This window comes from Thermobia domestica, chromosome 9, assembly GCF_964235325.1.
Source record: "Thermobia domestica chromosome 9, izTheDome1.hap1.1, whole genome shotgun sequence".
Lineage (NCBI taxonomy): Eukaryota > Metazoa > Arthropoda > Insecta > Zygentoma > Lepismatidae > Thermobia > Thermobia domestica.
Window position 1 is genome coordinate 87356981 of NC_137462.1, and position 12024 is coordinate 87369004.

The 12024-nt window shown below is 34.9% G+C and overlaps 1 protein-coding gene across 2 annotated transcripts in view; it reads right to left on the reverse strand.

Moving 5' to 3' along the window:
- The window catches only part of Git (ARF GTPase-activating protein GIT1), an 85401-nt gene that overhangs the window by 58820 nt on the left and 14557 nt on the right, over positions 1-12024 (reverse strand). For both annotated transcript variants that reach the window (XM_081771482.1, XM_081771481.1), the window contains exons 6-7: positions 9634-9823; positions 5449-5521 (exon numbers count right to left, since the gene is read on the reverse strand). In XM_081771482.1, the coding sequence (XP_081627608.1) occupies positions 5449-5521; positions 9634-9823 (263 nt within the window). The remainder of the gene's footprint in view (positions 1-5448; positions 5522-9633; positions 9824-12024) is intronic.

Consider the following 12024-nt stretch of genomic DNA (forward strand, 5'->3'; position numbering starts at 1 on the left):
AGGAGTATGAATATGTCATGAAACTTTCAATAATAAAAAGAATGTCTATCTACATATATTATATATTGGAATCACCATTCTTGAGGCCAATGTAATCTCACATTTCAGGAGGCAAAGAAGGATCCATTAAAAAAATGAAGGTATTTTTCAAATGTCTTTAAACGATATATGACTAAATCACTTTGCCATGTCCAAGTTCTCGATTAGTAAGTTGTAGATTTATAGTTGGTAAAGTTTTTTTTCTAAGTTTCCCTTTTCCTAACATGGAAAAAGTTTTAAAAAAAAATCACAGATGGACCATAGATATGTCACACTACGTGGATAATCGTCGTTTGTTATAGCCGTCTTTAACATCAGGTAAGGAATGAAAAGAAAAACTGTTCAATACGTCGTTTCTCCGATAACGTCGCTTCACTATAGCTTTTCCATGCAATTAACTTTCAGATGGTACTATTCCTTTTAAAATTTTCCTAGGTAATCAATAAAATATATATATGCTGGATCATATTTCCTCTCCACTATTTGCCAAGAAGGATTGATGAATAACGATTTTATCAAAAAGACTATAATTTAGGTTATAAACTGGAGACTGGGAATGTCCACAACAGAATAACTGGATGTCCTTACGATGATGGTTTTTGTTTTCTACAATGGCGTCTCGATCTATTAGAACTGGGATAATACTGACTTTTAACTTAAATAGCGGGCGGTACAAGCGGCATCGTTCTTTCCGAAAAACCTATATAATGTTCAAGATGATCTTCCAAACACTACAGTTTTAAGTTCGACGAAAGATTATATTTCAACTCCCCAACCAGTGGCTAAACTGTCTGTTCAATTTTGTAAACAAAAGAGAGAAAAGCGTCGATGGAACACTATTGATCAGCTGCATCTCTATCACTTGGCGTTATAGATAATTATTTACACACGCACGAGGGGTCTTACAAAGTTCTACTACAATTACAACATTAACTTCGTAATACATTAGTATGGCATTAGAATGCAGGGGATAGTCTCGTTAATGTACGGGTCTATTTAAGAAAACGCTCCGGCTTCGAATAATATACCTTTTATCAACTCGACTATCTATTTTTTATTAACATATTTCTGTATCGTTACAAACATTCTTGCATCTATTCATCGCACTACAATATTTAACATTACGTTATTTCATACAGCGTTACACATAAACGCGAAGATTAATTCTCATCTTTCATATATCAATAAATCTAGAAGCCATTTAAAATCTAAATCACAAAACCCGCATAATTACGACAGCAGCGTTTACTCAACTAACGCATGGCATTTCGAAATTCCACCTGCAATGGCTCAATTACCACAAACATAAATTACGACCCACTTTAAATTTCAATCATAATAATTCGTACGACTGTATGTTTATATATTTTTTTTCATGAAGTTCTCAAAATATGCAGCAGAATCAACAGTTCTGAGCTTTTACAAGATTTACGTAACTACCTTTAATATTTCTACCGGGGAAGCGCCAACGAAAAAAAACTAATTAATTTGTTACATAGTTTTCAAAATTCGTGTTAGATACAGTATTATTATTATTTCTAGAATATTAGAGTAGCAGTTTAAGATCAACATCAGACTTAAGGTATCATCGATGAGAGAATTTCAAAGTTTATTAGAGTAAAGCTTTACTGTTTAACATCAATTTTCGGATAATATCACGAGACATTAATATTCAAAAATCACGACACTTTTCAGCCATCGAGGGACATCAAAATAAAAGGGATTTAGAGAAAAAAAAGATTTTGAGGAACTATAATCCTCTATGACGTATCTGAGTTCGAAACCCACTCTACGCAAAACATTTAGTTACACAGCATCAACTGTGATCTAGGGTCATACCTTCAAGAAATCCAACTAACGATGAAAAACATTTTTAAAGGAAATAAAAGTAATCATATTTTAAAACAAACGAAATACCAATGGTCATCCCACAAGTTTGATAAGTCTAATTGCAAAACGTCATTTAGCCTAGCAATAATCAGCGTAACCAGAACATATAGTCAATAGCTCAGGAACGAAGGAAAGGAAAGAAAAAAAAACATTAAATTTGAGCAATTCAAAATCAACGTTTGCGCTGTCGACAACTTCTCACACTTGAGTAAACTTTAATTTCGAGTATACTAAATAAAAGGAGGGCGGAGTATTAACCCATAAATAGTTATGTCCACTATGCCATGAAACTACATAGTAAATAACATTTACAAGCAATGGTTTATTCCATTCCATACTAGTAATATTGGTAGTCTTATCGAGGTTATTCTTTAAAGTTTTAAAATGCAATAATATATTTCTAAATATGCTACTATCCCCACTTAAGATCGACTGAAACAAAACACTCTCACCTTAACCGATTATCGAAAGCAAATTAGTCTAACAATTTCTAAACAGTCAATGTCCATTTTCTAAAATATTTAATTTCCTTATACACAACAAATTATAAATAAAAAAAAGAAAATCCTCTGGGCAACTGCCTTATGAAAACGTTCGCGAAAATAATCAAGATTATTTAATAAATTCTATGACATATCCTTTACTTACATTTAGATATCGTCGGGAATCGAAGTAGAATGCAATAACTACCTGAAACTAATCAAAAGTGTATCGGTAACCTTTAGTTAGCTAAAGCATATTGCTCTCCTTCCGAAATTCTAAAGTAATAGCATAACATGTGCCACTACGCCAACATACAAAATCTTGAATGACATAGGTACTGACGAGAATCGAACCGAATACATCTAGGACAAACTTTCTTACGTTTAACTATAGAACTGACTACTATAATTTATCCAAACCTTTGAATTTGCTACCAGACGAAAAACATCTTTGGTAAAATAGGGGAAGTGCAGGGAGGCTAAACCGAGCATTGAACCTATGGCTCCCCATTCGGAGCACCTCTCCTATTAATCTGATTGTTACTACATAACCCTAGATTACTTTTTAGCATAAGTAATTGAATGGATTATTCTTGGCTATTAGCTTCACTCACACTACCGTATGCAATAATTAAAATAACGATCTCAAATTAATATCCAAACTATTCTAAAATACGATAATAATAATAATTTTGAACTGTACAACTCAATCGTACCTTAAGACTAATCACTTTCAGGGCGAATATGGTACTACATAAGTTTTTTTTTTTTTTAATTTCAAATGCAACTAATTTCACTGTATATTTCGATTTTGACAGAACAATATCTATTGAATTCGTATTAAATGAGAAGGTTAACTATTCCATTTACAAATGAACTAAACTTATAAAACAAATGTGTACGAAATTGTTGGATTATTGTGCTAGTATCGTCGAGCAAAACATATAGTATTAAATTTCTATATAAAGTAACCATTCCAGAAAATAATAAGTGACAAACTTAGATATCCACTACTCGCCTGCCCTAGCTCGCTGTACACTGTGGCCCCGGGAGGCTCCGGTAATTTTTTTTAATAAAAAAACAGGATTCGTGAGCTTCCACCACTCATATATCAGAATACAGTAATTTTTGTAACCTGATACAGCAGCTTAAAAATAGTGATTATCATACTAGAGAGAGTTCGTGGTTAAACATCGATCCTAATTTTCTATTTCGAGTCAGATATATACATATATTTCTTGATATATATATATATATATTTCTTTAGGCCTAGTTAGGAATAAATCCCTGTTACAGAGGTAACCAGAAAAAGTACAAGAGATCCTGATGTGCTTTAGAACTATTATCGTAAACATGCCTTTTTTTTAATTCGACACTGTAATTGTACTAGGTGATAAATATAGTTATTATTAATATAGCTGATAAATATTGAGACAGAGCACTTTACTGAAAACTGCGTGTAACTATTGCGTTATACGGCACGAGAACAATCTCAAAACAACGCTGTCACGTCTGGTGGGCATTCAAGGCCTGCATAACCCTAAATTCAACAATGGAATTATGCACGTACTGAACATTCGCCGAACAAAATAACAGGCACAGTGAATAGCATATTTATTACTAACAGAAACGTACGTGCTTTATTTACTTATCCTCAGAGTTTACTATGCAAATATTAAACAATATTGGCCACATGACTAAATCTCAAATTATTTATCCTTTCCACAATCCAATTTTGCCACACAGTATTACAGTTATTCTTCATCGGTAAGACTATCATCACTTATATCAAGCAAGTTAACAATAAGCATGGCGGAATAAACAAAACATAAATTTTAAACATCAAGTAATTTAAATTTCTCTATGTCCTACTTTTCATATCGAGGTAATTGCTGTCATATACAATGATAATTACTACAACTATGGTGCTAACCCGGAGAGGAAGAAGAGAGAGATTCGGAAATTAACCACTCATTATCACAATAAATTCTGTTACATACCAAAATAAAGAATTATGGTTGACCCCTTTTTGTCTTCCTTTCACTTTCAAACGCCAATATCACAACTTAAATTTCCGGTAGGCCTAATTGTTGAATAGTTGGGAGTCAACTTGAAGTTTCTCTCTCTCCGTTATAACTTACCGCTTAGGTTGGGGAGGATATCATACATTTTCTATTATTCTTTCCCTAGATTTCGAACAAAACCTAGGGAAGCTAAATTACAAGATCTTATTTTCTTCAACCGCCGCCATTAATACACACTCTCCTCTCGCGTTCTCTTTTTTTTGAGCGAGAAGAAAAAGAAGAAGACTACTAATTGGTCTATACTAAGCGTGATTTAGCTCACAGCTCTGATTGGCCACAATCATAATATTCACGGAAAATCTGGCGAAGAAAATAAAAACAATTCTCTTCTTCCTTTTCGAAGGCACCGAAATGCAGTATTTCACCTCTATATTATGACAAGACACTAACTCGACTAATTATTGTTATCAATTACTAATCGCGAAATACGTTTAGTAAAATTTATCAACAGAAATAATATGTTATTTAGTATAATAAAATAAAAGTTTCTAGACTTACTAACGTAATTTAAAATATCCTAAATGGAACGAAATCATTCATGGGTTCGTTACAAAGTCATCGTTACCAGTCAAGAATCCATTGGTTGATTGGTTGGTTGATTCTTTAGTGATAGTATAATCTCGAAAAGAAGTACTGCATAAAACAATAGAATATGCTCTTTCGAATCCACTTTCATAATCTTATATAACTTTAATTATTCGTCTTATTTCCACATATAATAATAGTAAAAAAGGTGGTATTCAATTACCGACATTCAAAACATTTTATTTTAAGAAAAGTAATAATTAACGATAAATTTAGTTACTACACGTTAACAACTGTGTTACTTATTGATTGCTGTTGTTTGTTAGTTTTCTTAAACGTCTTTTCAGATAATTGGGTTATGTGCTGAGCAGTGTATTAGTCTCAACTTAATAGTTTGCTATGTAATAAGAAAAGAAAAATGTTCATACTTGATTCAGTCTCTCTTCTGTCCACTTCATCGTAGACATCCATTGCCAAGTCCTCAAATAGGTTATTTGGTAACTGGAAATATAAAAATAATTTCATCACTCTTCGGAAACAATTACAGTTTTTAATAAGGATGTATAATATCTCAATTTCCAATAATGACATTTTCTACTAGTTGACTTTTCCTAATGAGTCTCTGTCTTACTGCCGCAAAACTAGGAGATCTGTATGATAATCCACCACCACACAGTTTTTTGCTTTCACAATATGTGTCAGTACTGCCTCTTTAATACCGCTCAAAGAACAGAAGCAATATCCATATACAGCTTCTTATTTTATTTTTGTTGAGCAAACTGCTAAACTTATTTGAATTTGGATAGCAATCTGTGACTTTTGTATAACATTTTCGGTAGCAACTTTACTGTTCTACGTGGACATAAAATAATAAAACACTTTTTGTACAGCATAAGCCAAGTACAATAACGTAATACAAAGTACACAAACACGAATGACAATTATATTTGGAAAAGTACTATGTAATGCCATAATTTATATAAGCTAATGGCTTCTTTAAAATATGTTCATATGAAGTTTTTAATTACGGATTAGGAATTCCATTTCTGGGCATCCAGCATTTATGGCCATGTTAGCCTGTCATGTATGAGGGATATTCCCAACGGGAGCTCATGTGGTTCGGATTCACGTTAATCAGTAGGTCCTGTCTTATATAGCCTCGCTGCTGACATTAAACTCAAAATCAACTTAACAACTCACCGTATGATGGATGACGTCCCTCGACGATCACATTGACCAGGAAACTTGGGAGCAAGAAAGGAATGAAGGAAGTGACCTGGAATTATTATATTAGGTTTAGGTACCATCCCGACATTAGCCTGGTATGGCTGGTCTGAGAAAGCTGTTCTACCTTTCCGACCGAGTTTCCCCATCGGGAATCGAACCCAGGACCACTCACACAAAGGAAAGACGGTCAGAGACTACGCTCCGCGGGGCCAAAAGTTTTTAATTAAGTTCTGAATTCGTAAAGCTAACAAGAAACGGGGAACTAGCATTAGACAAGCCACGAAGAAACTTCAATTTACGTCGCAAACACAATAACGTATGTCACACAAATGTTAATTTCCTATCTCAATTTGCCACCAAATGCTAATAGATCCAGATTTTCTCCCCCCCCCCCCCTTCTTTTAACGTTCTAAATCGAACACTACATTTCTTTCGCCACTTCCGTGGAAAAACAAAAGGGTATAGCAAAAGTAGGTTTTTATAAACTGTTTTCGCTGACTTTCCCTGTTAAAGGTTTAACTTTTTTCCTGACAGAAGTTTGTGTTGTTTAATTTTTTCACTTTTTCGAAACTGTATCAGTTTAGTTAAGTACCTATACTAAAGGTATAGCACTAACTTTCTATAAAATGGGTTAGCCTAAAAACCATGTGCATTCAAATGTATACATATATTTAATCGATCTACGCGATACATAATTATAGGTAAACATATACACGGTACTAAGACTATCGGCTGTTGAGGAGTTTCACGGTCTGACTCCAAAGACTATCATTAGATCCTGATAAAATTTACACGAAAGTTGCAAGAAAGTATGCTCTTTGAAACTAAAAGAGGAAAACCAAAATCAGTACATCTATGTTGAAGTTGTGCGTGAGCATGTAGACAATGAAGTCAATTAATTAGGATATTAACACTATCAACCACTGAGGAGTTTCATGGTCTAGCTTTTATGTTGATCACCAGATCCTGATGAAATTTATAAAAAACCACAGAGAGAACATACTTTTTCAAACAAAAAGTAAATCAACAAAACTGGTTCACCTATGTCGAAATTATACGTGATCATACACACGATTATGGTATGAACACTGTCAGCCATTGAGAGGTTTCATGGTTTAGCTAGGATGACTATTAGAGCCTCATGAAATATATATAGAACAACCGAAACAATACTATTTCAACAAATAAATAAATAAATAAATAAAAATAAAATAAAATAAAATCGGTGCACCTGTATCGAAGACTTGTGCTTGAACATACGCACAATTTGACAGTTTTTTTTTTTTAAGTCGGTTAAAAAGACGCATGTATCTTAGTTCAAAAGATCAGAGACGCCACACTCTGTCTACATTAAGGGATTTAAGATGCTGTAGCTCAATGTTCCCAGAGATAAGAACCTAACGACAAATCTTGGCACAACACACCTTGATATAACTTAATGTATTTGTAACCGATTATTCTACATTGTTGTATTGTGTGATTTCTATGTCCTGAATAATCTTTATACTTCAAAGTTGTCTTCATTATCGAGGACGACTACTTTGTTTCTCTTAAAGAACTTTCCAATAATTTACCTGACAAAAATTAAATTTCCTGACATTCCATGATTTCCCAAGTCTGTGGGGACCCTGAAAAATAATATTTCTGGGCTCTTGCCAAGCTTGGAACATCTACTACGAAAAGATAGATAAAAAGGAGGAAATGCTAAAGTTGGTTAGTTGATTTAGAGCTTAACGTCCTTTCCGGCAGAGAGGCTATATGAGACGTGGGCCTACAGTATATAGTGGGATCCGAACCACATAAGTTATCACTGAGAATCAAACGCAGGTCTCCCGCACCAATGCAGGGAAAGTCGCATATGGTAATCATATACCCACGACGAGTTCGAGTTACTTCTAAAGTTACGCGTTTATGCTACTAATTTAACTTCCGGAAAATACGCTGAAAGCTGGCATTTTGATGTGCTTTATTTCCAGATATAGTAAAATGTCGAAGTGCACAAGTCAAATGTCTCTTTATCAATTCTAGGGACAGTTCCAGTTCTGTGGGCGTGGTTCATACTGTATTGATTTATTTTATTGAAAACCTACAAGGCACCTAAAGGGGGATGTGGGGTTTGCGAGGGATCATTCATCATTGAAATGAAATGAAATGAAATTTTGAGTTTTACGTCCCACGGCAAGGCTAAAGGAGACGGTGAAGATGAGAAATGAGTGAAATGGTGGAATGAAGAAAGTGGGAGGAAACGGGAGAACCCCGAGGAAACCCACGCACACGGTGTTTGTCCATCACAAAGTTCACTTGGCGGGAGCAGGGTTTGAACCCGAGACCCCATGTACCAGAGGTCAACGCTCTACCACTGAGCCACCGCGGCCCCCTCATTCATCATTGAATTTGAACTATGTGAGAGATGGGAAGAGAATCATTCTATCAAAAGGAAACACAATGATATACTATTTTTCGCCACAAAAACAGCTCACTCCAGTTATATATTATGATCACAAATGCCAGTCGAGCAGTAAGAAGTTTCCAGTTGGGTAAAGTGTCCAGCCATACCGTCAGATGATTTCCTCTGTTTTATCATGGATGGTACAAGAAACGGAAAATGTATATTGTTCCCTTTCATGACACTCCTGTAGAAAACCCTGACACCAACCCAATGGATTTCTGCGTGTTTGTCCCACAGTGTGTTAAGCTGATGTCTACAACATCGCCGCTCCCTTACCCTCGCTGGCCAATGGAAAATATAAAGAGAGAATGAATGGAGTTTCTACGCAACTGCCAAAGCGTGGTTTCTCGCAATATTAATTGCAATAATCTATAATAATGGTCCGACAGAACATAAAGGGTGGTTGCGGGATGTCTTTTCATAGAATAACTATAGTTTGAAACTCGGTAGGATATAACCCGATCAACCTTCTGTAATAATATAATTCCAAGTAATGATTATTATTACAAAAAGTTTGAATCACAAGTCACACGTTAGTATTTGAGAAAGGCTTAATAACTAGTCCAGCAAGAACTGCTTTAAGCCTTCTTTCTCTCGAGACATTTTCTTGTTCAGTCATCTTTAACATACTAATCACACACACATTTCATATTCCACACATCACATGAGGAATGAGTTGATTCAAACTGCTCTTGATACACCTACTCACTATATTTACCATTACCACACGTTAATTATTTGCAGAAAGGTAGCACATATTTACAATATACATCCACTGGAAGTAAGTGAAGTAGTATGGAATTTTATTTTGAAAATCTTTCATGTACAGTTGAAAGAATTAAAATACAATTAACATGCACACTAACAGCATTTGCTTGTTATAACACTGAAAAAGCTAAGAAAAAATTAGCTAAGAACAAAAATAAAGAACACTTACTAATTGCAATTTCTTCTTGGCTGCTTTAGCAAGTTCAGTCATGTCCACACTATCTGCCATTTCAGGTACTATGTAGTGTTGACCGTTCTGATGGTCTGGCTTTCGACCACAAATAAAATATGCTAGTCTGTCGGTCAATTCATAGGCACACTCCAACAATCTATCTGATAAATCATAAAATCCTGCTGATCTACAAAAGAAAAATAATCTTATGCTTTTAATGATAGAAATGGAAGTAAAAACTAATTAACTACCTCTCTCTCCCTCTCTAAGGTTATAAACTAAAGTTTTCTATATAAAAAATGAGGTAAATAATGTATCGAGTATTCTTAGAAAATAGAAGTTAATTTCCATAAAAAATAAAACATGTACTTGGATATGGTTGATATTTAGAAAAGGGAGGAAAGATATAGTTAGAACAAAGGAATCTTACAGCCAGCATACGAAAAATAATAAAGAAAATATGACGAAAATAAAATGTCTGTGGACATGTTGACAGAAAATTTAGTCAGTACAGTAGAACTATAAATAAACTATTGTGTTTCTTTAGAGAAATTTATATTACGAAATTCTCTCCTGAATAATCATTTAACATAAGATTTCACATGTTAGGATCAATCTCGTGGATGACAACTACTTCACAATCCGTAATGTGGAAGACAAAAGATTGAATTAACATGTCTGAAATAATTTCAATTGCAGGTCGTAGCTACTGTTTTCTAACATTTTGGATTATGAACTTTTCTGACTCTCTAGGCGCATACGCAACTTTGTGTACAGAAAAGGCAGGAATCGAAGGGCAGGATACAACGATGTAAACGCAACATTGAGTGCAAGGTAAGTCTGCAGCCCCCTAGATTTAATTTTCTAATATCTCAATACAACACAAAATGGATGGATCCTTTATGCTATCATCGATTCATTTATTTTACATACACACTCATGTAGATGCTATAGAAGTTACTTTTATTAGGGATATTTAGACATCTCTTTTTCTTCTTTAGAGAAATAAGAAATGAAGTAGTGTTTCGCTATCGTAAAGCGTATCCTAATAACCTGGATTTTGCCTGATAATATTGAGGACAATCATGCGACAAATTCCCTCAGAGCAACTCAGATGTGCAGTTGTCGATTTCAAGACTAGTTCGAAATATCGCGAATCAAGTGGGTAGTATAATACAAACATTGTTTCACTTCGCTTAAATACTTTACACAAGCATCAAGAGAAAACTCACATTACAATATTTACGAATATTCACAATATTAAATATGATTTATGTAACCTGTCTCACAAATTTACAATTTTTTTTTTATTTATTTATTTTTTTTTTATAATATACTCAAAGAATTAATGCTCTGGGCTATATTATAAGTCTTTTGTATCTCAAATATTCTTGTTAGTCAACTTGCTGAAGTTATTCGGTGAGGAATGATTATTTAAGGTAAACGTGAAAAGTGATATCATCGTCAACACAAACAGGGAAAGAGAAAACAGCAGAAGAAAAATATAACACGAAACAGCATATATACAACTATCAAGGTGTCCCGTAAGTTTTCTCTCATATCAGAGCTCAGGCACCTTTGGAAACATTAGTAGTTAACAGGAACATAGCAATCAATACGCCAATGCACAGAGGAATTCTTTCCCTGGTATATATTCATTAAGGGCCGTTTTCAGTCTCGTGGCAGGTGGTCTTCTGGTGTGAAATATGAAGCAGCCAAGAACACTTATTCGTGAGCCCCAGCTGTATGAGTTCCAACTGAGAGACGCAGCCCGTGAAGCAGCACGAAACATCTGTGCAGGGAAATGGGAGCATGCAGTGTGTTCCGACACAGCAAATATGCAGTCAGAAAATTCAAAGAGAGTGATTACAATTTGCCAGAAAAAGATCGTGCAGGAAGATCCTCCACCTTCAACATGGAGGCTGTACGCCAAGTTGTGGAGGCAAATCTGAGCACCAGCACCTGTATGTTGGTTGCCGAAGTGGGAATTTCAAAATTAACCATATAAAGGATATTGGTCATCGTTGGTAAGGAGTACAAACGATGTCGAATTGTTCTCAACGATCTCACCCCTTAACAGGCATAGAGAAAGGTGGAGGAGTGTAAAGCACTGCTGAACAATCCCGTGGATCAGCGTTCATGAAAGAATTGTGACGCCAGACAAAAAAACGAGTTACTACGGACTCTAGACACCAGTAATCAATCGTTGGACCCAGACCACGACGCAGCACCCGTGACGAAACAGAGGATACGAAGTCATGCTTAGTGTATGATGGAATTTTGAAGGTCCCGGTAGGACCTGGTAATTTTTCCTATATAGTCGTGCTGTGAACGCTCAGCTGTAGTGTGAGCAACTGGAAGACAATATCAAGCTGTATCCCAAAAATA